This window comes from Delphinus delphis, chromosome 2 (assembly GCF_949987515.2).
Source record: "Delphinus delphis chromosome 2, mDelDel1.2, whole genome shotgun sequence".
NCBI classification, from domain to species: Eukaryota; Metazoa; Chordata; class Mammalia; order Artiodactyla; family Delphinidae; genus Delphinus; species Delphinus delphis.
In genome coordinates this window covers 159857402-159884577 of record NC_082684.1, presented here as the reverse complement: position 1 = coordinate 159884577, position 27176 = coordinate 159857402, and the positions used below count along the sequence as shown (strand labels likewise).

At 45.3% G+C, this 27176-nt stretch overlaps 1 protein-coding gene across 1 annotated transcript in view; it reads left to right on the top strand.

The window, feature by feature from the left end:
• CCNY (cyclin Y) overlaps nucleotides 1–27176 on the top strand; it is a 129239-nt gene that overhangs the window by 76429 nt on the left and 25634 nt on the right. The window contains exons 2-3 of the mRNA XM_060006093.2: nucleotides 19000–19074; nucleotides 25922–25956. Coding sequence (XP_059862076.1) covers nucleotides 19000–19074; nucleotides 25922–25956 — 110 coding nt within the window. The remainder of the gene's footprint in view (nucleotides 1–18999; nucleotides 19075–25921; nucleotides 25957–27176) is intronic.

The following is a 27176-nucleotide window of genomic DNA, read 5'->3' as shown; positions in this document are numbered from 1 at the left end:
TGGGAGAGGCCGTGGGGGGCAGAGCGTGGCCCACCTGTGGCCATCGTGAGGACTTCCTCTGGGGCACCGCAGCCCCAGGGAGCGGCGATGGGGCTCCAGCCTGCTGGTGGCAGTGGGCGTGATGGTGGAGGTTCGAGCCTGGGGAGAGCTGGCAGGTCTGCCGGTGTGCTGGAGCTGCCCCTTGGTGCTTGGTGAGCGGAGAAAGCCGGGGAGGAGCCGGTTGGCCCACCTGGATTTGACTTACATGTTAGATGGTCAGGGGTAGGAGGATGGGCAGTGGGGGAGTTCAGGGGAGAGGCCACCGACAGTGGCGTGGGAGCTCTTGCATCCAGAGGGCATTCAGCTGTGTGTGGCTGAGCTCTCTAAGCTGGGGAGTCCTGGAAGGAAGAGTGAGGGAGAGTGAGGGGGCTGCCAGAGTGGGAGCAGGAGAGGGAGGAGGGGAGAGAGGAAGAGCTGTGGGTGGTGCCCAGGCCCACCCAAGGGGCTGTCAAGAATTTAAAGTGAGACCAGCCACTGGGCTCTGCATTTTCCTGCACCTGGGGCTGGGAACAGCTGCTGGGGCAGAGGTGGAGGAGGCGAAGAGCTGGATTGAACCTGCTCTGGGGTTTACCAGAGAGTTCTTCAGAGGGTGGAAGGGCACAGTGGCAAGGAAGTATACCAGGGAGCCGTGATGACCATGAGTTGTCCACCCCGAGCTGGATAAAGAAGGAAGGAAGAGGGACTTACCTGGTGGCGCAGTGGTTAAGAATCCGCCTGCCAATGCAAGGGACGCGGGTTCGATCCCTGGTCTCGGAAGATCCCACATGCCCACAGAGCAACAGAGCCCACAAGCCACAACTGCTGACCCTGCGTGTCACAACTACTGAAGCCCTTGCGCCTAGAGCCCGTGCTCGGCAACAGGAGAAGCCACTGCAGTGAGAAGTCTGCGCACCGCCACGAAGAGGAGCGCCCGCTCGCCGCAACTAGAGAAAGCCCGCGCACAGCAACAAAGACCCAATGCAGCAATCAATCAGTCAATCAATTTATTTATTAAAAAAAAAAAAGAAGGAAGGGAGGACAGGGAAGGGGTGAAGACAGCAGAAAGGGAGTAGAATCAGTGCATATGGTCTTTTTTTAAAAAAAATTTTTTAACATCTTTATTGGAGTATAATTGTTTTACAATGGTGTGTTAGTTTCTGCTTTATAACAAAGTGAATCCGTTATACATATACATATGTTCCCATATCCCCTCCCTCTTGTGTCTCCCTCCCTCCCACCCCCCCATCCCACCCCTCTAGGTGGTCACAAAGCACCGAGCTGATCTCCCTGTGCTATGCGGCTGCTTCCCACTAGCTATTTATTTTACGTTTGGTAGTGTATATATGTCCATGCCACTCTCTCACTTTGTTACAGCTTATCCTTCCCCCTCCCCATATCCTCAAGTCCATTCTCTAGTAGGTCTGTGTCTTGATTCCCGTCTTGCCCCTCGGTTCTTCATGACCTTGTTTTTTTTTTTTTTCTTAGATTCCATATATATGTGTTAGCATACGGTATTTGTTTTTCTCTTTCTGACTTACTTCACTCTGTGTGACAGACTCTAGGTCCATCCACCTCACTACAAATAACTCAGTTTCGTTTCTTTTTATGGCTGAGTAATATTCCATTGTATATATGTGCCACATCTTTATCCATTCATCTGTTGATGGACACTTAGGTTGCTTCCATGTCCTGGCTATTGTAAATAGAGCTGCAATGAACATTTTGGTACATGACTCTTTTTGAATTATGGTTTTCTCAGGGTATATGCCCAGTAGTGGGATTGCTGGGTCGTATAGTAGTTCTATTTGTAGTTTTTTAAGGAACCTCCATACTCTTCTCCATAGTGGCTGTATCAATTTACATTCCCACCAACAGTGCAAGAGGGTTCCCCTTTTCTCCACACCCTCTCCAGCATTTATTGTTTCTAGATTTTTTGATGATGGCCATTCTGATTGGTGTGAGATGATATCTCATTGTAGTTTTGATTTGCATTTCTCTAATGATTAATGATGTTGAGCATTCTTTCATGTGTTTATTGGCAATCTGTATATCTTCTTTGAAGAAATGTCTGTTTAGGTCTTCTGTCCATTTTTGGATTGGGTTCTTTGTTTTTTTTGATATTGAGCTGCATGAGCTGCTTATAAATTTTGGAGGTTAATCCTTTGTCAGTTGCTTCATTTGCAAATATTTTCTCCCATTCTGAGGGTTGTCTTTTGGTCTTGTTTGTGGTTTCCTTTGCTGTGCAAAAGCTTTGAAGTTTCATTAGGTCCCATTTGTTTATTTTTGTTTTTATTTCCATTTCTCTACGAGGTGGGTCATAAAGGTTCTTGCTGTGATTTATGTCATAGAGTGTTCTTCCTGTGTTTTCCTCTAAGAGTTTTAGAGTGTCTGGCCTTACATTTAGGTCTTTAATCCATTTTGAGTTTATTTTTGTGTATGGTGTTAGGGAGTGTTCTAATTTCATACTTTTACATGTACCTGTCCAGTTTTCCCAGCACCACTTATTGAAGAGGCTGTCTTTTCTCCACTGTATAGTCTTGCCTCCTTTATCAAAGATAAGGTGACCATATGTGTGTGGGTTTATCTCTGGGCTTTCTATCCTGTTCCATTGATCTATCTTTCTGTTTTGTGCCAGTACCATACTGTCTTGATTACTGTAGCTTTGTAGTATAGTCTGAAGTCAGGGAGCCTGATTCCTCCGGCTCCATTTTTCGTTCTCAAGATAGCATATGGTCTTGATGTGTTGAGAGGTGAAGGGGTTGGTGTGGCAGAGGGAGTTAGCTGGGAAGGTGGGAGGCAGTGGGTGGAGTCGGCTGCTTGGCCTTGAGATCAAGGAGTGTTGTTACTAGTGACCACAGGTCTGGGGTGGGTAACCATGGGGACAGGAGCCCAGGGTCAGGTGAGGACAAGGTCACAGAGGACAGGAGGTCAAGGGAGTAGAAGGTTCGCTTAGCTAGATGTTGAAATCCCTAGATATTATGGTGAAGTACCCAGGGAGAGAGGGCAGCTGGGGGTGCTGGGTAGGGCCAGAGGGGAGAAGGAATTGGTTTCGAAGGGGACAGCGAGGCTCCAGAGAAGACCCCCGACAGTGTAGGGACGTGGTGCTCAGAGCGGGGAGGTGTGGGAGCACACACAGGGCATTTTGCTGAGGAAGGACGTGTGTTTTGGGAGTTGGGAGCTGCCAGACAGTGGCGGTGGTGTGGGGCCTTCTGGGGCTGAGAGGGGATAGTGAGGGCGGCCTGGGAGCTGCAGGCTTCCTGAGTTGACTGAGGCAAGCAAACAGGAGTGGAGGGATTTTTCTGTGGAAGATGGTGGCGCTGGGGTTGCGGGATCTTGGGGAGGGTATCTTGTCAGGGGTCCGGGGCTTCAGAGCTGCCTCTTTAAATCCTGCATACTGGAGATGGAGCTGTCAGGAGGTATTACTGGGAGGTTTCTTGTTTATTTTTTGCATTTTATAAATCGATATTTCTTAGTAAGAGATGTCTATTTTAAATATAGTGGAAGTTCATCCTCCTTAATTTTCTTCCTTTTCTCTCTGTCCTTTGCTTTGGAGAATGGCACTATTAAATGCACGGGGTCGAATTTCTTGTCTAAAGCAGATTCTGCTGCTGAAGGGAGCCTAGTGTGAGAGAGCATCGGGCTTGGGGTCTGCACGCTAGTCCTCGCTTTCTGTGACCTTGGAGAGAGACTTCCTCCGGGCCTCTTCTCCTTTGTTTAAAAAGATGGTGGCAGGGGTGGGGCGTCTCAGCTATAAAATCCTTTGGTTTTAAAATTAACCCCATTCCATTTATTTATTTAAGATGATTCTTGTAATTATGATCTGCAGATTCTTTGTTTTTAAAAAATTTACCTATTTACTGCACGTTTATATCAAATAACATTTTATACTTCCTGCTAATTAGTATTTTCTAAAAGAGTGTAATATGTAGGAGGTGCTACTGATAACGGCTCAAAGAAGACCCAGAATTAGCTTGTGTGTTTATATACATTGTGAAGTAATCTTCTCCCCTACTTCTCCTGCTCTAAACAAGAATGAATTTGAGAGAAGGAAAGAAGAGTGATTTGCTGCTTCACAGGTGGCTTAGCTGCCTGGGCGTAGTGGTTTTGCTTGGTAGGCTCAGAGCTGGCTGTATTCTCAGCTTTTTGTGTGTGTGCTTGGGAAATTGTAACTGTTACCAAGAGCCTTAGATTCAGAATGAGTTGGTAATTTTCCATTTCTTGTTGTTTTTATGATAAATTTATTTTATTTTATTTTATTTATTTTTGGCTGTGTTGGGTCCTCATTGCTGTGTGCGGGCTTTCTCTAGTTGTGGCGAGCGGGGGCTACTCTTCGTTGCGGTGCGCGGGCTTCTCACTGCAGTGGCTTCTCTTGTTGCGGAGCACAGGCTCTAGGTGTGCGGGCTTCGGTAGTTGTGGCTCGCGGGCTCAGTAGTTGTGGCTTGCGGGCTCTAGAGCGCAGGCTCAGCAGTTGTGGCGCACGGGCTTAGTTGCTCCACGGCATGTGGGATCTTCCCGGACCAGGGCTCCAACCCGTGTCCCCTGAATTGGCAGGTGGATTCTTAACCACTGCGCCACCAGGGAAGCCCTCCATTTCTTCTTAAACTAACTAGAAAATCAGATTAGTCTAAGATGTTTTTGATATCAGAACGCAGCCAGGGTAATAAGGCTGTGCTGAACAAATGGAAGAGTACTTGTCTGGCAGGTTGTGTTTGATTGGCTTCCACTTTTGTTGGCCCCCTCGTAGGGTCCCTTCTGAAAGGCAGTCTGGAGGTGGTTAGGTTTTAGAAATGACATTTTATGGTGTGAGTTGAGAGCAGACACGGGCACACCCAGGGGCTTCCTGAGGCCTGTCCCTCATAGATCTTGGGTCAGCCCAGGGCTGGACCTGTTACCCAGGGCCATGCACTCCCCAAGCACAGGCCTGAGTCGCTACTGACTCACCCGAGGATGGCCTGGGCAGGGGAGCGGTCAGTGCACACCTTCCCCTCCCCACCCTCACCCCCAGCAGGCAGGCATCGCCCTCTGGAACACCTGTGTCCATCCCACGGCAACTTGGGTGCAGTGCCCTCTGCCACTCTCTTTCACTCATTTTGATAGTTTTATTTCAGCTCTGTATTACAGTGCAGTGTTTAATAAGATACTGTCTTCCCTTTTTAATTCTTTAATAGTTCGAATAGTAATGTATCTCAAGAGTAGACTGATACTTTGTCTTATTCATTAGTTTAATAATTTCTGTGTTCCTACAAGAATTAATTTATATAGGGGACAGGTGAAAGAATAGGATAGAACTTGTCTTGTTGAGTGTCAAGAGAAAAGATGGTAAATAATGATTTTGCATATTGAAGGTGCAGCTGTTGGCAGTGATGTTGAAAGTGGCCTCCGAGAACAGTTTGTACTGCAGTCCACATTTGAGGCTCAGAGTGATCAGAGCGACTTGTGTGATTATTAATTTGTTCTATGACTGAGACAGTCTGTTTGTCTCTGCATATACCTTTAGGTTAAATGCTGCTGAAATGAGAAATGACATGCAGACTTCTCCCCTCCTTCTCAGATACCAAAATAGCCCTATAGTTTGTATCAGCTCTGCAGTAGTATTGGTCTTCCTTAAACCAAGCATAACCTTGCTTATCTGGAATGAAACAATATTCCTATTCAGCAGTAAATAAATATAATCTTTACTTGTTTAATTTTTAATGTTTGTCTTCCCATTTCATGGTATGAAGTTCTATCAACTCTCTTTTCCATCTAAATGACTGCTGAACTTTCCACCATTTTAGAGTAAATTTCTTTGTTCTTTGAGGTTGGAAATTTTTTTTTTAATTGGGGTATAGTTGTTTTACAAAGTTGTGTTTCTACAGTACAGCCAAGTGAAGTAGTGTTCCCTGTGCTATACAGCAGGTTCTCATTAGTTATCTATTTTATACATATTAGTGTATATATGTCAGTCCCAATTTCTCAGTTCATCCCACCCTACCCGCCCTTTCCCCCCTTTCCCTCCTTGGTGTCCATACGTTTTGAGGTTGGAAATTTAATGGTAGGATTGAAAACTCTGTAGCACTGGTATACTTAGAAAGGGAAGCTCTAACACTCTCTCCATTTTGAATGTGCAAAATAAATATGCCCACAGAGAAAAACTGGAACATATAGAAGAGTTTAAAAAAAAAAGAGAGAGAGAGAGAGAGAAGAAGCTCCTGTGCTTGCCTTATACAAAAGAAGTACTGTGAACATTTTTGTGTAGTTTCTTCTAGTACTTTTAAAAGCTGAATTTATTTAAAATGAAACCACCACCACCAAAACAATAAAACCCAAACCTGTATAGCATATAATTGTGGTGACACTGTGTACAAAATTTTGTATCTTCCTTTTCACTTAGCGTGATAAATAGAAGTATTTCCCCAATTACAAATGTGTGAGCTTTTTATAAATATTTATTTATTATTATTTTAATAGCTACACATTTTTCCTTATAGTAAATTTGCCACCTAGCTATTCAGTCCCTTATTACCGAACATTTAGGTTATTTACAGTTTTCTTTTTCCTATTATACATAATGCAGTAATGAACATCTTCGGGCTTAAAGCCTTGTCTGCATGTGAGATCCTCTCACTAGGGTAGAATCCCAAGACTGAAGGACGTCTGCACAGCAGCCTGCACAGGACATCTGCACAGCGGCCTGGAGGAGGGTCGGCTGGAGATGCCAGTCTGCCCGCCTCTCTCAACCCCTCACAACCTTGCCCTTTGCTTGCTGGCCAGATGGAGGGAGGGGTGCTGTGTACCTCGAGCCTGCTGGGATCAGAGGCGGGCCACTGGGCGCTGTGAGGAGGAGGCTGGCAGTGACTTACACACAACCTTGCATCACTCTTAACTCCTCAGAAGGATGATATTGGTGACTCTTTTACCCAAGGGTTTCAAAGGGCCTGATGTAGCTGCAGACTCTCCCCTTCCATTGGATATAGTAACCATGGCAGGATGACATTTCAGTGAACTCTCTTGGACATTCTAATTATGGAAGAAAATACCTCTTCCCCCCACCAGGTGAAGGCATCACTGAAATCCAAGCTAATCCCTGGTAGTATTTTTCTCTTCTCAAAGGACAGTTCATTGAATCATGCAGACAAGTGACGTTTCCTATTTTCAACATAGTGACATTGGCTGACTGAAATTCAAAAATAGAAAGCAAGGATATATTTATTGATCCATGGATTTCTTGGAATGCTGAGAAAAGTATTGGCTTAAAAACCAAATTTCACTGGACTTCCTTGGTGGCCCAGTGGCTAAGACTCTGCGTTCCCAGCGCAGGGGGCCTGGGTTCAGTCCCCGGTCAGGGAACTACATCCCACATGCCACAACTAAGAGTTTGCATGCCGCAACTAAAGACTAAGACCCGACGAACCAAATAAATATTTTTAAAAAATCAAATTTCACCAAACCTGGTAGATTGTGGTAGGAAAAAATGGAATATATGTGGCATTCTCCCCTCCTCTTCTCCATCACAAGGAACCTACCAGAGGGCCTGCTCCCACTGTGCTCCCCATGGGGTCGCCGCTGAGCTGCCAGCACAGAGAGGAGGCCCAGCACCCGGGCCGCTGCCTCTACTCCTCTACTCCTCCACTTGGGCCTGAGGACGTTGGGCAGGCCCTGGAGCCTGGAGCTCAGCGGCAGTGCCTGGCTCCCTCCCTCTGGTCTCTCACCAGGTCTTGAGAGGAGAGGGTCCAGGATTAGTACTGAGCCCCTGGCTTTGTGCCATCTTATTGAACACTGTTTACTAGATTAACAAGCCAGGGAACCTGAGTACATCTGCCTCATTTCTCTTTTGCAGTCATGGTGACCGTTTTAATGGCAGACTAGGTAGGTCCTTGGCTGCATGTCCTCCTTGGCTAGGTGTCTCAGGTTTTGCAGAGGAGTAAGGGTTGTCGTGTACCCTGGCGTGTGTATGCTTGCACTCAGCACGTGCTCAGGGTTGTAAAGTTGCATTCACCATTCGCCAGATAGTTTTGGAAGGAAGACATGTGCGTTCCCGTCCTCTCCGTGTCTCTGTGCAGCCTGGACCAGAGCCAGATGTGCAGCAGGGCTGAGCACTCAAATGGAGCAGAAGAGAGTTAGCACCGAGCTTCTCTCATGCTGGGCTCACTGCCTTAGTATTGATTCAGCTTTAGAAACGAAATGGATTGTTTAAACCTTTTTGGTTTTGTGATTGTTTAAATTCAAGTTTTATTAAACCAGGCAGGAGGTCTGATGGCAGGATTCTGAGGCGCATTCATTTGGCTCTTCCGGTGCGGCTTTTCTGAATGCAAATCTTGTCCATCTGGCTGCCTGTTATCCATCCCTCTGAAGCTCGACAGACTTGATTAAATGCAGAACGACTCTGCCTTGGCAGTTGCATCTCAGATTTTATCGTTAGTTATGCATCCCATTTCCTTGTGTCTGAGGTGACCCTCAGAGGCCACAGTATTCCCTTTCTTTCTATTTCCCCCAGAATCGGGATGTTCAAAAGGCAGGTTGTAGTTGTAGGTTGAGGTAGGAGGTAAATTCTAGATTTAACCTTTTCTTCCTAAAATATAAGCTATATATCAGGTCTGAAAGTGAGGAAAATACCGATGGGTGATGATCTCACTTGTAGACGTGACTATGAATTTGACCGCCAGGAATCATAGAAGTGCTCTAGATGACACATTGGGACGGAGAAAACAATCTTCAGATCCTGCGGGATAGAAGTGGCTGTAACAGAGGTGGAGTTGCTCTTCCTCTGTCATCCGTTCTGTTGTGCTGTCTGACTCAAGTAGGGGCCAGGTCGTTCCTCTCCCCTCTGACAGTCCTGGGGTGCTGCACCCTGGTGCCCACATCCTGGTGTGTCACCCACCCAACAGGTTTTCTCACACGTAGGTTCCACTGTATGTCTCCTGAATTGTATCTTCTATTTTCCTGTCTTTGGTGTGATATCCTTTTATAATCTTGTTTTAGTTTTTTATTTATTTAGTTTCTTTAAGTGCTTTCAGATAATTCCTGATTTACATAGCTGTGATTTCTGTTTTTAGCACTTTCTTTATCTGCTTCGGGTGTAACCCTCATTTACATGGCTGGTGGTGGCTGCCTTTGGGGGAACACTTGGTGTTACTTGGTGAGAATTTGATCTGAGGATCTCTTGCCACCCTCTTGCTTGTGTTCTGTGTTCTTTGTGGTAAGTATGGGCTTTCAGTGGTTTTGTGTTTGAAAGAGGAAATAATGTCTGATTTGTTAATGGGAAATCTCAACATTAGTAACTTTGTCCCTGATGTTATTCGATCCCGCCTGCTTCTAAAATGCATAAGTAAACCTTTTTTGTGGGCTGAATGTTCTTGGTGCGTGTATGTTTTTATCCCCAGCGCCCCCCTCTCCCCCCACCCCTCACTCTACATGCAATGTAACTTGCTTCCCAGCAGCCTCAGCTCTCTCTTGGGCTCTCCATGGCACTGCCCCTAGCAGAACACTTGTCACTGCCCCAGCCTGTCTGCTTCCCCCACCCCCAGACCTAAACACTGGGGGGCCGCAGGGGCTTTCGCATTGTATTTCTTGCACACGTCGAGTTGATTCTCAATATAAAGATTTGTCAACTGTTGAATAAAGTAATAACGGGGACTCAGATGTCTCTACTAGCTTTCAGGGTGTCATTTTGGACACTTTTTAATTGTCTGCAATAGCCAATTTTATCAGTGTTGCCCATACTAGACCTAGTTATTTGCCTGATACTAAAATATCAACGTTCCAAGTGATGTTTTTCCTGTTTCAGTGATAGCGCTAATTCATGCCTCAGGAGGAGCTGGTTGCTAGGAGATTCTTTTTGAATTAATCTACATATGAGTTGATGCTTGGTCCTTGCCAGTTTTTCTTTTCCTTTTTCTTTCCTTTTTAAAAAAGCTGAAAAGAGCTACTTCACTTGATCATTCTTTTATGTATTTCCATTATTCAGCTTGTTTGTTAATTATTGTTGAGCATTTGGACTTTGTACACAGGGTTCCTGTCCTCAGTTGGTACTGACTGGAGGGGATGAAGACCCCACTCAGCCTTTAGGTGGGGCCCCCGGATCCCACTGGCTTTACCGTGTACTGTCTCTGATCATCACAGGACCCAGTGGCCTGTCAGAGCGTTCCTGTTACCATCATCCTTATTTATTGAGACTCAGAGAAGTAACATGATTTGCTCACCAGAATTCAGTCTTCTAGTTTTCAACTGTACATTTTTTATCTTGTTCTCTGCTGGACTTTAAATACTGCAATGTACGCTTATTTTATGGTCTGTAGCCAGCTCTGTTACCGCAGGTTCTCTAGGGCCAGTCTCGCCATTTGTTGTGTCTCTTGACCCTTGCTTGTGATGGATCGTTTCCTCTGTGTCTTGCCGTTTGGGATGGTGAGCCTGTCTTCAGAGGGCATCGTCTGGCGGGGTTCAGGGACGCAGGCTTCTACAGAGCGGTTTGCAGTTACTTCTGCCAGGCACCCAGGGATCTCACTGGCATGTGACCCGTTTGGTGTAAATTTCTTGTCACAGGGTTCCCTGCACTACACATGCAGAGTAGAGGGGAACTCCAGAACCATGTTAGAGATACAGACAGACCTGTGGTTACCAGTTACTGGGGTGCTGGGAGACATTTCTCCCACTGAGGCCCAGCTCCTTTTTCATCTGGAAAGTTCATAGATAACTTTTTTTTTCTAATTCAGTTTTTGTTGTAATTGTAGCTCTTCGAGGGTTCCAGACATATATAAAAGCATCTTTTCTAACTTGTATCCACTCTACTGGCTTATATCCTATCCTGCAGGACATTAAAACAAGGTGACTTCCAAATCAAGACATTGTAAGTAAAGAGGATAGAATTAGTAATTATACCAGGGTAATAGATGTGAACCAAGACGTGTGGTCACCTTGGTTGAAGCCCAAGACCCAGCTCACAAAGCTGGGAAGCCTTTGTTCTGCCGGAAGACTCCAGTTCTCTTTTTGGTTAGAGCCTCCGGCCATTTCCCTAGCTACACACTCTAGGCTTTTAAATGGATGTCTTATGTTTTATCTCACATTTCTAAGTGCTTGTAGTATGAGAGCTTTTAGGTCATCTAGTCTGCTGCATTGGTGGAACAATCTGTCTTAACGTTTAACAATCTTAAACATTAGGATCTTTCTCTCCTTTGGTTCATGTTAACACAGAATATTTGAAAGAGACAGTGGAAAGACTGGAGAGAGGGTGAGGGACGGACAGAGGAAACATATGGGGAGAGAAAAAGAGTGAGTAGAAGAGAGACTGAGAGACAGGTTGGAAAGAGGGAGATGGAGAGACAGACAGAGAGCACCTGAATGGGAGTCAGATGTGTGTTCACAGAGAGGTGCACACAGAGACACATACGTCCCGGCGCAGACCCAGGCTGAAAGGGGTGCACCCCGGGACATGTACTCACGGATCAACGTGGAGAGTGAGAATGGAAAATAACCCAGTCTGAGTGTGTTAGAATAATCGTAAAGAATCGTAAAGAATAAACGTGAAGTCGGTGGCGGGGGCAGGGGTACAAAAGATGGCTTTGGAATTAACTGGAATTGTAGTAACAGCAGTTTGCTGCCACGGCACCAGCTACAGAAGTTATAAACAGGGATGCTGATGTGGGCGCCTGGGTTTGGGGCTTGCCTGGTGGCGACTGCATGGAGCAAACCAGGGGGCCAAGCTCTGTATTTTGGTCTCATTGGCCCTAACGAATGGAGATAATCCCTGATTTTCAGGCAGTGGGTCAATAGTGACTAAAAAATAAAAGTAAGCCAATCTCATTTAAAATTAACAGGCGTTATTTGTTGATTTTTCATCATTGCTTTGCAGACCCTAGTCACATTTAGCAATATGACTACCTAAAATTGAAATTAAAAGTTTGAGATTATGACCATGTCAAATATTTGTCTACAGATAGGAAACAGACCTGATGGAATCATCTTAAGATTAAGTTTGGGATTGTTAGCTGACCACAGTTGGCCTTCGAATCTAAGTTGACTTTCTACCACGGAGTTCCCCAAACTATTAAGGGATCACAGGATCCTTGAATCCTTTGGGCTCTACTCACTGATTGTCGAGGCCGAAGTGAACAGCCCATCTTTTGGATGATTTGTTGGAACAGTGATCAATCTGGGGCTGGCAATGCAGAGAAAGGAGGTAGGAGGTAGGAAGTCTCTGATTTTGCAGGTTGTTTTTTTTTTTAAATAAATGTATTTATTTTATTTTTGGCTGCCTTGGGTCTTTGTTGCTGCATGTGGGCTTTCTCTAGTTGAGGCAAGCAGAGGCTACTCTTCGTTGCGGTGCGCAGGCTTCTCGTTGCGGTGGCTTCTCGTTGCAGAGCACGGGCTCTAGGCACGCGGGCTCAGTAGTTGTGGCGCACGGGCTTAGTTGCTCCACGGCATGTGGGATCTTCCCGGACCAGGGCTTGAACCCGTGTCCCCTGCATTGGCAGACGGATTCTTAACCACTGTGCCACCAGGGAAGCCCCAGGTTGTTTTTTTTTTTTTTTTTTTTCCTTTTGCGGTACGCGGTCCTCTCACTGCTGTGGCCTCTCCCGTTGTGGAGCGCAGGCTCAGCAGCCATGGCTTACGGGCCCAGCCGCTCCGCGGCATGTGGGATCCTCCCGGACCGGGGCACGAACCCGTGTCCCCTGCATCGGCAGGCGAACTCTCAACCACTGCACCACCAGGGAACCCCCAAAGGTTGTCTTTTATGTTTCCTCGTCTATCCAAATTAGACCCAGCACAGTTTAGGCCTTGCTGCACTGTTCTGTTTTCCTTTTTTCTAAATTTCCAAACCATCAGTGATGGATTATGACTCCCACTTATCTTAGGCATTATTTTATCACACGGATCTTTTATAGCATTGGTGCTGTTTTAGAAGCTGAGATGAACAATGGTGTGACATCTGTGGAAAGGACAGAAAAAACTACATTATGTGGCATGGGAGAATATAGTCATCCCTTGGTATTCACTGGGAATCGGTTCCAAAATCCATGGACGCTCAAGTCCCTTATATAAAATGGCATAGTATTTGCATGTAACCTACCACATCCTCCTGTATACTTTGTCTTCTCTAGATTACTTACAATACCTAATACTATGTTAAATTTTATATAACTAATTGTAAATATGCAATATAAATGTTATACAAGAAGTTGCCTATGTGTGGCAAATTCAAGTTTTGCTTTTTGGAACTTTCTGGAATTTTTTTTTCCAACTATTTTTGACCAAAGGTTGGTTGAACCCATGGGTGCAGACATGGAGGGCTGACTGCATTGTTAATTACACTAGGTTCCCAGCTGTTAGATTTATTTTCACTTTTGACTAAAGGGATCCTATCATGCCTTTTACTTAGCTGAAACATGGACTGAAAGCAGTGTGACTGAGTATTTCTGTTATCACCTGATAGTCTGGCAATAGAGTCTTAGAATGTTCTGTTAGTATTTTAATTTGACATGTGTCTTAGTAAGTATCATCAGCATAAAGAAGTGGTTCCAAACTGCTTCCTAAGCATTAGGTTGAAGTCAACCCTAGGAATTCTGTCACATTTCCTAAAACTGCCTTTTCTCGCTGAAGTACCCCCGCCTCAGAGGCTGGTTTATCTTGTCATGATGGATCATCTTGTCATTGTAAGAGGTAGGAGGACCTCTGTCACCAGCAGGGAATGCCGAAGTTGTGAACGTCAGGACCCCTTAGGGAGCAGAGATTGGATGACGGAGGTTTAACACATTTAACTGTCTCCAGGTTTGACGTGTGTCTTCAGCACTGAGCCAGATGCTGGGGCACACTGTTTATCAGTACCCTAAAATTTTAATAGCGTTGTTTATGGGGCTCCTATTTTGTGGCGCGAGTCCTGCTTATTGCTTTTTGTTGCATAACTGCTATTCTCACAGCACTCCTCCGGGTAAGGTGTTACTCACCTGCTTTATAGCTGAGGGAATGAAACCTGGAATAGGATGGCAGTTTGCCCGAGGCCATAGAGCTAGCAGATCTTATATATATCTTATCACATATCTTATCACATATCACATATATATATATCTTATCACATCTAGATCTTCCACATTATAAAACGTGTTACTTTTACTCCACCATTTGAGCTTCTCCTTGGGGAATGAATGATTCCTAGAACTCCAGGATTGTCAGCTTTCAGCTTTCAGCTTTCCGGATGTGGGTTTTAGAATTTATATTCTTGATGGTCTTCCATCCTTGTTGTTTTCTTTACTGGTACTTCTCACCTTCAGCTTAGAAGGATACTCTACTAGATCAGGGACTTGATCTGTTTTGTTCAATTCTGTATCTTCAGGATGTGGAACTCAGCAGTACCTGGTACCCAGAAGATGCTCAGTGATGGTTTGTTGAATGAGTGAAAAGTGTGGCAGGTTGGACTGGCCTTGACCACCCCCCAGTGGTGATATTCGTGGTATCTAATAGGATGCTCATTTACCCCTCCACAGTTAATTATGAAGGCATCTCTGAGACAGAAATAACATGTGATGCATTATGAAGGCATCTAAATACATGTTTTGTCTCACCATTAATTGACTATAGCCCTTTGAAAATGAAGAATGCATTCTTATGACCATGAGATAGTTTGTGTGGAGAACTGGAAAGGTAAAGACACAGACATGGTTACCACGCCAAAGTAGTCTTTTGGTATCAGCAGGACTGAACACAATACCTGGCGTAGAGTTCAGTTTAACCGAATTCAACTGTATAGCCTTGCCAGGGGGAAAAAAAAAAGCAGTGTAAAATTTTTGACTCTTAGAGTCCATTGCTTTGTTTGAGAGCTTTTTTGTTTTGTTTTGTTTTTTAGATGTTGGGGGTAGGAGTTTATTAATTAATTATTTTTGCTGTGTTAGGCCTTCGTTTCTGTGCGAGGGCTTTCTCTAGTTGTGGCAGGTGGGGGCCACTCTTCATCGGGGTGCGCGGGCCTCTCACTATCGCAGCCTCTCTTGTTGCGGAGCACAGGCTCCAGACGCGTAGGCTCAGTAGTTGTGGCTCACGGGCCTAGTTGCTCCGCGGCATGTGGGATCCTCCCAGACCAGGGCTCGAACCCGTGTACCCTGCATTAGCAGGCAGATTCTCAACCACTGCGCCACCAGGGAAGCCCTGAGTGCTTTTGTTTTAAGCACACTACTCTCTTTCTCGCAGGATTTGGTCAGAATCTTCTTTCCTCATTGTTCACTAGCTGGTCCTGTGCACTAGTGGTGACTAAATTGTAAGTCATCCTGTAGGCTGTGCCGACCTTCCTACAGAGCTGTTGGCCCCCATGTGTGTCACCACCCAGCTCATCTCGGGGTCTTTCAGGGATGGGGATTCACTCTTCAGTAAGGGCAGTGACGTCTGTTCATACGACACTGAAATGGCACACAGCCAAGTAAATATTTACTTATTTGTTTGTTTGTTTTTGACTGCGTCGGGTCTTCGTTGCTGCGTGCAGGCTTTCTCTAGTTGAGGAGAGCAGGGGCTTCTCTTGTTGCAGAGCACGGGCTCTAGGCGCGGGCTTCAGTAGTTGTGGCTCGTGGGCTCTAGAGCACAGTCTCAGTAGTTTGTGGCGCACGGGCTTAGTTGCTCCGCGGCATGTGGGGTCTTCCCGGGCCAGGGCTCGAACACGTGTCCCCTGCACTGGCAGGTGGATTCCCAACCACTGTACCACCAGGGAAGTCCCAGGCAAGTAAATATTTAAAATTTATAAGTTACTCCTCTTCTGGGTGGGTTAGTACTCAGGTACTTCAGGAGCTCGATGGGGGCAGGTGGGAGCTGTGTGTGCTCTGGAAAGGCCCGTCTGGGGCAGAGCTGGGGCACTGGGAGTCTCCAGGAGGGACTTGGGGGGCGGAGGAGTACTTGACATGGTGGTGACTTCAAAATAGGTACTATACTGTCAGAACCGACTGTAGCAGAGTGCTTTATTTCATCCATAATCTCTAATTTTAAGCATAATAGCCTGTGAATTTCTTCTTTTTAATTCTTGCAATTCAGAAGCATCCCTGAGCCAACGGGGAGTGTCGCCTTCCTCGGAATGTGCTCCAGTTTAGTTTGTTGTGCCCGATCCCTGACTGCAGCGTGGGGACTTATTTCTTCATGGCTAAAGTAGCGGTTTATCATGACTTCGGAGTGTAAGTTTGAGTGACACAGCAGGTTTATTTTGCTTGGCTTGTGAGAAGGCTGCCTTTTCCCATTTTTGTTCCCCCCAAAGTTGGAGTTCCCTTGCCAAAGCACACACTGTGAATAACTTTCTGTATTCTCTTCAAGGTCTGGGGCTGCTCCCTGTCTTAGGAAACACCTGGCAGTTCCTTGTACCTTTGTTTGGTGCCATTTTGCATATTTAAGTCAGGCTAGGTAATCGGCCTCTGTGGCTGGCCCTCCTTCACAGCAAGGGCGCCCTGAGCACTCTGTCCCTTCAGGCCTGGCCTGCACGAGCTTGGGAACTTGGCCTGTTGGCTTGCACCTGGGCGTAGGGTTTACTGTGCACGCCACAGTTACGGAATATGAATCTGCTTAGGATTGGAGAAAATGCACACCAACTTGCTGTTAAATCCTTTTTTAAGTAATGTCCTGGCAGCTCATGAGATGTTGCCCCCTAACAAGTGTAAACATTTGGATGTGCTTTCACATAAAATTTAACTGATGATCTGTTTCCCTCAGCAACATTGCATTGCCCTGTGTCCAGAAACAAGTCCTTGATTTTTCTCTTTGTGGAAACTTCCTGGTTATCTCATCTAGGATCTAGATCCTAAAACTTAAATTCCAGGGAGAACTTGGAAGCCAGCTTTAGGGGCTTCTGGATTTCCTTCCGCATCAGCCTCTACCTCCCTCCTGTTCCAGGCTCCAGTCCTTTTGGGGCACTGGGGATCTGAGCAAGGTCTGGCCTAACAGGGACGGTGGGGAAACTCTGGACTTGCCGCTGGAGACCACAGCTCCCAACCCACGTTCTGTTATCACCCCGCTCAACACTTAGCTCTCTTGGCCTCACTCGCCTCATCTGTGACATCACGTCAAGCCCAGAGCTTGAAGGCTCCTCTGAACTCTTCCTGACTTGCTCTGTATCATTGAATGGGTAGAAATGATACCTGGCCTGTCACCCATTCAGGAAACCACCCGGGACATAAGCGAGCATTCTGGTCAGGCTCCTCACAGACTCATTTTTACCAGAAATTTCTGGCCTAACTTTATCTAGTACAAATGGAAGCAAGTTTGAAAAATTGTTTCCTCTGTCTTTCTCCTTCCATCAGAATCCCTTAATGCCTTCAGCTGTGAAACCACTATATATAACTTTAATACTTGTTACAGAAGAAGGACCAGATAATAAAGATAGTGTTTGCGATTCAGATGTCGCTTTCCTCAAGCCCCCAGCGGGAGGTGAGCAGCTGTAGTGCAACGACCCATCGGCTGATGTAGGAAGAGGCCTCACCTCAGAGGTCTGCCGAGGGGTCTCTGTGACAGGTGTTGCCTCCTGGATACATGTGGCCATCCTTGTTTTTTCTTTCCTTTTATCTTTGACTGGATTAGCTATTAAACTAAGGATAGATACCATCTGGTTTTATTGGTGTTGATTAGATTTCTTTGCAAATTTACTGAAGTAATGGAACTCAAAATAGTTTTCATTCTGATGTTGGAAGCTGATTTGAAGACCATTCTGACTTTCCGGGTTTTTTTTTGTTTTTTTAATTTATTTATTCATTTATTTATTTATTTTTGGCTGTGTTGGGTCTTTGTTGCTGCGCATGGGCATTTCTCTAGTTGCGGTGAGCAGGGGCTACTCTTCGTTGCGGTGCGCGGTCTTCTCATTGCGGTGGCTTCTCTTGTTGCAGAGCACGGGCTCTAGGCACATGGGCTTCAGTAGTTGCGGCACGTGGGCTCAGCAGTTGTGGCTCGTGGGCTCTAGAGCGCAGGTTTAGTAGTTGTGGCACAGGGGCTTAGTTGCTCTGCAGCATGTGGGATCTTCCCAGACCAGAGCGTGAACCTGTGTCCCCTGCATTGGCAGGCGGATTCTTAACCACTGCGCCACCAGGGAAGTCCCTCCATTATTTTTGATCTTCTCTCTTCCCTCCTCTAACTTTATTCTTTTGTTTTGCTTAGCCATTCTTTCCCTGTGGAATCTTTTTGTTTTTGTTTTAATTGGAAGAACTCTTCTGTGATCGGATTCTAATTGTTTATACTGGACTGACAAGCCTGTAGCCCTTGGAGACTGTTCTAAGGCAGGATTACAGAGCCACTTGCCAGTGGGGGAAGAAGGGGTACGAAGTGAGACAGAGGGTGAGGACTGGGCGCTTGGGGGCGCTGGGGTCTCAGGTCCTGTCAGTTGTGACTGCTGTGGTGGGGCCTGGTGTTGCCAATGATCTGATTTCTCAAGAGAAGCTGGAAACACAGACCTTCTTTTTTCCTTTGTGGTCTGTGTTTGAAATGTAAAAATCATTATCTATTGGCTCAAATTTTTTACAAAGGAAAGAAAATGAATGAGTCAAACAAAACTTACATCCGTGGCCCAGGTTATGCCCACAGACGGCCAACTTGAGCTTTTGCTCTAAAGGATTAAGTTTTCAGAAAAGGACAGTCTTGATTAAGCAGAGTGTGTAGATGCTGATTTGGCTGAGGTATTCTGTTTTAGTCACTTTAACAAGGAAATATCACTCGCTTAACTGGGGGTTTAGATGAGTCAGTTGTAGCACATAACTCTCCTTAATTACGTGTTAGGACTTTGTCCTGCTATTCTGTAGTATCCTGGGTGCAGAGCAGACTTTTAAAAAGAAAATGGAGTTTTCGGCTAATAGATCTCCAGCCAAGTGTCTAATTTTTTGTATGACTTTCTCAAGTTTCTAAATAGCAGTGTTCTCAGTTGAACCTAGAAGAATCTGTTAGCACAGTAACTGTTGGTTTTTTCCAGAATCCTTGAATGTATTAGTAATTTAAGATTGAAAATCTTGACTCCCTTTAGTTATCAGATGAATATTCATATATTTTCTTTTTCTTTCTTTAAAGATTTGAACATGGAATTCAATCCTTCAGACCATCCTCGGGCCAGCACAATATTCCTCAGTAAATCTCAGACGGACGGTAGGTTACTGATATATTTATGCTTCTTTCTTTTTTTTTTTAAAGAAGACTTACGTTGGCAACTAGCCTGTCTTGATTTCCCAGGATAAAAATAGAATCCCCTTTAGTGACCCCTAAGGATATTGTTTGGTGGTGGTTTCCTTGGGGTTTCTTTATTTTATAGTTATGCTTTTAGAATTTACTGTTTGAAGCAACTGTCCTCATTTTGCCAATCAGCTGGATTGGTTCTAAGTAGTTTCTACCCCGAGAATCAGAAATTTTCCTTTAAAAATTGATCTTTGCATAAATTCTCTAAAGATCAGAAGAATTAGTATGTAAAAGAAGGTATAATATAACCCTAAATTAAAGCGCCATTGTCTCTGTTGTGTCATTTGAGAACCGAATTGAGCCTGTACACTAGGGGTAGATGTTTTCTTTCTGTCAGACTCCTGCTAACCAGTTTGTTCTGTGGCATGGAATTTCTCCTGGGGGATTTTCTACTCTTTTCAGCCCTTGGCTAATCTCACTGTAAAGGAGAGAGAAAACACACAGTATGGTGAACACAGTCTCTCAGTTGGATTCCTGTAGAAAAGAGTAGCGGAAGGGGACTTCCCTGGTGGCGCAGTGGTTAAGAATTCGCTTGCCAGTGCAGGGGACACAGGTTCGATCCCTGGTCTGGGAAGATCCCACATGCCATGGAGCAACTAAGCCCGTGCACCACAACTGCTGAGCCCGTGCGCTTAGAGCCCATGCTGTGCAACAAGAGAAGCCACCGCAAGGAGAAACCTGAGCACCACAACTAGAGAAAGACTTTGCACAGCAATGAAGACCCAACGCAGCCAAAAATAAATAAATTTAAAAAAAGAAAAAAAAAGAGTAGTGGGAGGAATTTGTTAAATGATGATACAGTGATGAAGATGTTATATTACAGTGCTGGAGCCCTAGTGATTCTAGCCCTGACTCTTTTGGCAAATTGCTCAGCTCTAATTTTGACAGAGTCCTAAACTGACTAAAAAATAAACATATTTAAGACAGTAAGTTCATTTATAAGAACTGATAACTCCTCAGTTGTGGTTAGGTGACAACTTTGATGTAGTATAATGCTGATATAATATTGGCGCTCTTTAATTAAGCAGGCCACTGACTTGATTTGAGAGAATTTGGTGCATTTATTAAAAAAACAGTGTTTCCAAGAGTGAGAATAAGTCATCGTAGGTATCAAATACTTGTGAAATAAGTTTAGAACGTATTGGGTAAAAACAAAACAAGACATTTTTTCTTCACCTGGTGAAGTGGGAGCCCATTGGGAGGGGTAGGTATTGCCAGGCAGGAAAGTGGCGATGGGGTGAGGGTTTGGGACAATGAAAAATGGGAATCAGAAGCAATTTTTTGCGCTGAATGTAGTGCTGTGAAAACAAGTTACACGACTGGCATATTTTCATATTTGGTTCTTGCTTCCTGTGAATTTAGGGTACAGACCAACATCAGTCAGAAATTTTTCTACCTAGATTTGTGTGGAATGGAATTAGAGCCTCTAAGTAGATGACACATATCTTGGTTGCCACCGGGAGAGGGATGGCAGGATTCTCTGACCTAACAGCGTCCCCAGGTGTAGCTTCCCCTTCACCTCTGCCCCACCTCTCGTTCCCTTCCTCTCCTGCCTGGATCATCAGGGTATCAGTGACTCTGATCCTTCTGTTTTTTGCTTCAGTTTCTCAAGTGCTGGCTCTTTCCTTTCAGTGTAAACCTACTTGGGTCTCACAGGTTAAAAACAAGAAAAGGAAAAATAACTGACACCGTCTCCCACCTGCCGAGTGAAAGCCCTGGTGCTGCCTCCTCCTTCCCTTTCCCTTTGCTTTCCCACTGGCCTCCTCCTCCCTCCCCGCATTCTGTGGCGTGACCGCTGAGGCTGCTGAGGACACGGCCTCCGGTGGCTCCTGCTCTCGTGTGGCACTTGCTCACACAGGCCGTATTGCTGAAGACAAGTCCAACTAATGAACACTTGCCTTATAGATGATGAAAAGAAATGGGTTTTTTTAAAATAGGTAAATTTGGTAACTTTAAAGACTTCATGCTTTGGTGAGTTGATCACAGAGAATTGGCTATTTGGAAATGGGTCCTGAGAAACCCCCTGTTTCTTTAAGGTGCTTCTCAGACATCTTAATCAGCTTCTCCATTTATCCCTCTGATGTTAGTGTTTTCTAGGGTTATGTGCTTTTACCCTCTTATCTTTTTGGCCTGCGCACAGCTCCTTGCGGCTTCCGTGTCAACTAGAATGTCCAGCCAGATACTGCTCTGCAGTATTCAAACTCCGTCTGTCCAACTGGCTGCTGGACATCTTTTACACTGAAGGCTCTTGGTTCCTCTAACTCAGTGTGTCCTAAACAGAACTTAGTAACTGGGGTTCGCCTCCTGCCTTTCCCTCTCCCCAGACCAGAGAAGGCCCTTCCCTCTTCTGGTGCTTGCCTGCTGGCTGTGGTGCTGGAGCCGACCATGCTCGTTTCTTCCAGCTCCAGGATCAGTGACAGCAGGCCAGGAGTTCAAAACAGCCATGATGGCAGTGTTTACAGCATGGAAATTGGCAAATGCTACAAGTCAGGGCATTCTTCTTCTTCTTCTTTTATTTAAAAGGCATCTGTTAAACATTTATCAGCCACCATTGCATCCAGGTTAATCGAAAGTGTATCAGTTTTTACCTCTTCAGTGTCACCTTAATCTGACTACTCTTTCCCATGCCTGTTGCTGCCACCTCCGTCCATAATTTCTCACTTAGATTCCTGCCGCAGCCTGTGGCCTGGCCTTTGACCTTTTCCCTTCCCAGTCCTGTGTCTACGCTGCTGCTAGATGAAGAGACTTTCTGTAAATCAGATCTGATTATGTCACTTCCTTGTTAAAATTTTTTTGTGGTTCCCGAGTTGCCTTGATGTTAAACTCCAAACGGCTTAGCGTGATATACAGGCCGTTGGAGGTCCGTCCTCCGCCGTCGTTTCCAGTCTGTTTCCTTTTGCACTGTGTCCGCCATGCTGGATCGCTTGCGGCACCCCAGGGCGCCACTCGCCCCCTGCTCCTTTGCGTTTAGCTGGGTTTTCCCTTCTGTCTTCCACACAGCTCATCTCTTCAGTCTTCAAGGCTCATTTCTGCTATCACTTCCTCCTTGAAGGTGTTCTTGACCCCTCAGGCTAGATTAAGTGGTCCTGAGGGTACCCTGTGAATATTTCTTCATATCTGAACCATATTGTGGTATTTAAAACTATTTCCTCATGTGTATCACCAACGAGCTCCTGGAGGGAACAGAACGTGTGATATTGGATCTCAGTATCCCTTTGCCTTGCTCTGCCTGATACAGAGGATGTGTTCACCCTAGGTGGTTGAAAGGAAAAGACAAAGCCAGGAGACATTCTTGATTTGATTGTGATCTGTCTTCACTTGGGTAAACTTCCATTGCCATTGCAGCACTCCCTCCACTTCCAGGAGTACTAGAGCAGTTAAAACCTGTGGGTTCCACGTGCTCCAGTTGTGCCCCCCTGACCCCAACCTTGGAAGAAGTGTTGTAATGTGAGCTTATAAGCACACATTTTCATTTGAATCTGGTGATCTCTTCTTGAGGTCGATGTGCTCCTTTGCAGTTCAGGATAGGCTTCTGGGTGGGAGACCATGGATGGGGCCATGGCAGTTATGCTGGGGCAGCTCCGCCCGGACCACGGCCTTCACAGCTCTCTGCTCTGAAGACCCTCGTCCTCCTTCCTTCCTCAGCACTCGGCCTGGCAGACAGGCTCTGCCTGCCACGCTCCCTGCCACCAGCTGTTCCGTGATTCTGCTTTAGATGTGCCTGCATTAAGTCATTAGGAGCTTCCTGGCTGTTAAGTTCCTTTTCCCTCTGAATAGCAAAGAGATTTAGGCTGGGCTGACTGTGATCACGGAAGGCATTCCTGATCAGACCTCCCCAGCTGGCTGAAGTTAGGGAAGTCCTGTCCCAAGCCCAACGGACTGCTCTCTCGGTCATTTCCTCACACATATGAGATGTCAGTGTGGACTTTCTTTGTATGAGAACCACTCAACAAAGAAAGGACCAAAGGCTCCTTGTAGTGGGAGAGGAGGTGCCTGTGAGAGATTAGTCTGCTCAGCCTGGCCTTTTCGTGCTCTCATTTCTGCTTGTGGGGGAGAATTGCAGTTGATTTTGTCTTTTCCTTTTCTATTCCATTTTAATTTGCTGTTTTCAAAGACATGAGAGCCTACTCTTTTAAGTATTAGGAGAAAACAGTCAAAGTGTATTTTTTTTAATTTTAATTAGTTTGGTTTTTAGAAAAGTTCTTTGCTTTAAGAAAGAAGTTGGACAAAAATGAAAACCTATGTGTGTGTGTGTGTGTGTGTGTGTGTGTGTGTGTGTGTGTGTGTGAATGTGAATGTGTGATCTGTGTGTTTTTCAGGAGTTCCTTGAAATATTTAAAGGAATAAAAGCAACTTGTCCCTTGAATGACTTGAAGCCAAAGTAGAAAGACTAAAATCAGAAATTAAAATATGAGCTCTGGTTTTCTTTGCACAGTCATTCAGAAACACTGACATTGAGAAACGTTTTGTGGCCTTCCTCTCTTTGGGGTCCTGCTTTTGTTCCTGGCAGTGTTGAACTCCTGCATGATGAGAGGACCAGCCTTTTAGTTCTCCTTTAGTCAGACATTTGCAGGCAGCCAAACCCTGTGCCTGTGAGGGTCCCAGTTCTCTTTATCATGGTCCTGGGTGCCCTGTTTAGGGTGCCTGTCTCTCTAGTTCCCCGTCAGTCACTGTGTGTCTCCCCACAGCTTCCCAGTTTCCACAGGGGATGCTTTTGCAGTGAGATATTGAAGAATCCGTAGGAGCCTAAAGCTCTTATGCTGCTGATTTTCATGCTATAAACCATGGAAAATAACTTTTAAAAACTATGAACTCCTTTAAACATTTTTATGTTGACCATACCAATTTTTCATGCTATCAAAGGATGTAATTTCTGATGTAAACATTGGTACTTTAAAATAAAACTGTCCCTCTTTTAAAAAATGTTTCAAATAATATCTTAATACCATGGTGGTTTGGTAATCCACCATCAGCAGTCATTTAAAAATGTATGAACATGCTCTTCTTTAACAGTTGGAAATTTCATATCATTCCTTTCATCTTGAACTTGTATTTCCGTGCCATTTTCTTCATAGAATTTTATCCTAACGTAATATATTCGATTTCTAAAACTCACTTGTCACACTATCATACTTCTATGAAAATACGGATCTCACTTGAATTTAATTTTTATTTCTCATAAGTCTCTCAGTGTTATAAATAAATTCTGGATTGTGGTATCATTATTGTTAGTTCCCAGTTGATCAAAACAATACAAGCATTAAAACGTTAATGAATAGCTATTAAACAGAAAAGTGAAATAATTTTTGGAAAAACATTTCTTACTGAGATGTTTCTGTGTATGACTATTACATGTAGCTGGAACGAGGTGCTAGTCATCAGATCTTCTTGTTTTTATGGATGTGTAAGTGCTGAAAAGTTTTGTTTATACACATCAATAGGTGGGGATGGAAGGAGTTTTGTTAATCACTAAATTCTTTCTACTCTATTTGGTTTATATGTCAAAAAACTCCAAGGGATTTATCATCCAAAATAATTCCTGATAGCTGCAGTTCAGTCTTCAGTTTTGTTGACAGTAAGGAATTGGAGTCCACTTATTTGCCAAAGAGTTTCTCACCTGGTTGTAGGAGCTCCGCACTTTCGAGTTTCTGGGAAGTACACCTGAAAGGCTTTATCAGCCATGTGAATGACTGTCACTTGTATCCACTGCTCTTGTCATCTGGAGGCGCCTGGTCTAACCCAACGCGCTCGGGAGCCTGGGGAAGCACCAGCGTTCATGCGCCCTCTAGAGCAGCCTCACCTCCTTGCCAGGCACGGACAGGGAATCGAATCCAGGTTGAATGAAAGAGTCCCACCTGCCCTTTTCCTCGAACACTCGCAACTAGTGTTCCTAGCTTCCCTTTTGATTTAAATATATCTCTGTCCTCTCCAGTGGCCTGCTCATTACCTGTGTTGATTGATTAGTGTATATTCTCAAAAGTAAGTCTTCAGGAAAGAAAATGCAAAACTCAATGTTACTACATTGTCAAAAAGCTCCTCTGGGTTCCCTGTCCCCCTTCTACATCTTTGGGGCTGAGGGGCCCCCATTTTGAGAAACACTGGGATCTGGGGCACGGAAGGCTGGGTGCAGACCACACCTCGCACACAGAGCGTGAGAACAGCATTTCAGAAGGGGCGGTGTTTTTGTTGTGAGTTGGATCAGCCTCCCTGAGGGGGCAGGATGCTCTGGGCAGCCTCCACAGAAGCCGGTTTTCCTCCCCTGCACCAGCACGGAGAGTAATTGGATTCCATGACCAATAATGCTTTCGACATACACTGTCCTGTATTTTAATGCTGTTATGGGTATTGTTGTTATCATATTTCACCCAAATAGTATGGACGTTTATGGGTCTGGTTGGGTTAGAAATAAATAGTCCTGTTATCTGTTGATCATCTTAAATTAGTGGATGCATGCAAGTTTTATGAGATTTACTAGTTGCTACTTTATTTAGTTCTTAGAAAGCTGTTACCCCTCAGTTAACTATGGCTGCAGTGATTTTGTTGGGTGCCATGTTGTCAGTGGGTTTAGGTTTTGCTCTGTTAGCTAGCCGAGGTCAGATCTGCATTTGTGCAGGTTGCATTTCTTATGTAGTAAGTTGAGCATCTGGGCACGTTGGTTGGTGGAAGGATGGGACCTTGACACAGAGGCCCGTCCTCAACAGCCTGCAAGGGTTTGGCACGCAGGCGAGTAACATTTCTGTTGCATCTTTTGTTTTCACAGTGAGAGAAAAACGCAAGAGTCTCTTCATTAACCATGTAAGTGGAGCTGTTTCCCTGTGTTCTTCATAATGACTGTCCAGCGCAGAGAGCTGTCATACTGTGTCTGTGATGGGGAAATGGTCCGTGAATCTTGTTCGCACATGGAAGAATGTGAAGAACGCTGCAGTGCACTCGTGCTCTGTGGGGTCTGTGACTGGACGAGCACGGCTTGGCATTTCTCCCCGGGGCCAGTGTTTGTCCAGAAGCCCCAGACAGCTGCCGATCCTGGGAAGATGTGTGTGGACGATACAGCAGCAGACCCCACTCAGGTCCACGGGAGCACTTCTTTTACATTTCTAATCCTTCCCTCCTACCCGCTCCCCCAGGAGACTTGCTTGCTCTCCTAACTCAGTCCCATTTGAATAAGCGTACAGCTGTTTTCCATGAGGCTGTCTGCCTCCACACACTCTTTCCTCTCCCTCATTGTTTATAGGTCCAGTGGAGTCTGCACGTTCTTTCGACGCTCTAAGAAAGGATAAATTTGACAACACTTTAATTTTAAAAAGTCCAGCTCTAGCCTTTTGGCCATTTTGAGCAGCATCTCCCTGACCTGCTGGCTAGGCATCAAAGATACTTGATCTTTCTTCCTTGAGCAGCGGGTGCAGCCAGCCTCCTTCCACCCCTGCCCCATGGCGACCCCAACCTGCACCCCCAGGACTGTGGCGCCCAGCCACCAGGAGAGTTAGAGCCACAACCTCCTTGCCCTGTAAACTTCTGCCCCTTGATGAAGTAGGCGTGTTACCAAATAAGCGTGCTATCGATTCTCGTATCGAGAACAAGATTGAAGTATTTGACTTCTCAGGGGGGTTTTCTCAGGATTTCTAGACTGCCTGCATTTAAGTATTTGTAGAACTTGAAGTACTTGGCCCTGAAGCTTTGTGCTAAACAGACTTAAAGCCATAATATTGTCTTTTCTGCCCTTTGAAAATCTGGACAAAATGCAGTTGGAAAGAAATTCATAGCCAGGCCCTTGCACTCAAGGGCCTCCACGCTCGGCCTGTGGGAGACTGGTGATGCCTTCTTGGGCAATGTCAGTATATATGTGCGTGAACCGTGTTCTAAGGGTCAAAGAGAAGGTCTGTAGTTTTTATCAGATTCTTAAAGCAGTGGCCTCTTCCCTGGCCCTCTCAAGTTTTGAAGAATCAGTGTAAAGCATATGTGAAGTTACAAGCTATGTCTTAAGGAAAATACGCTGAACATTACCGTGCCCTATTTTA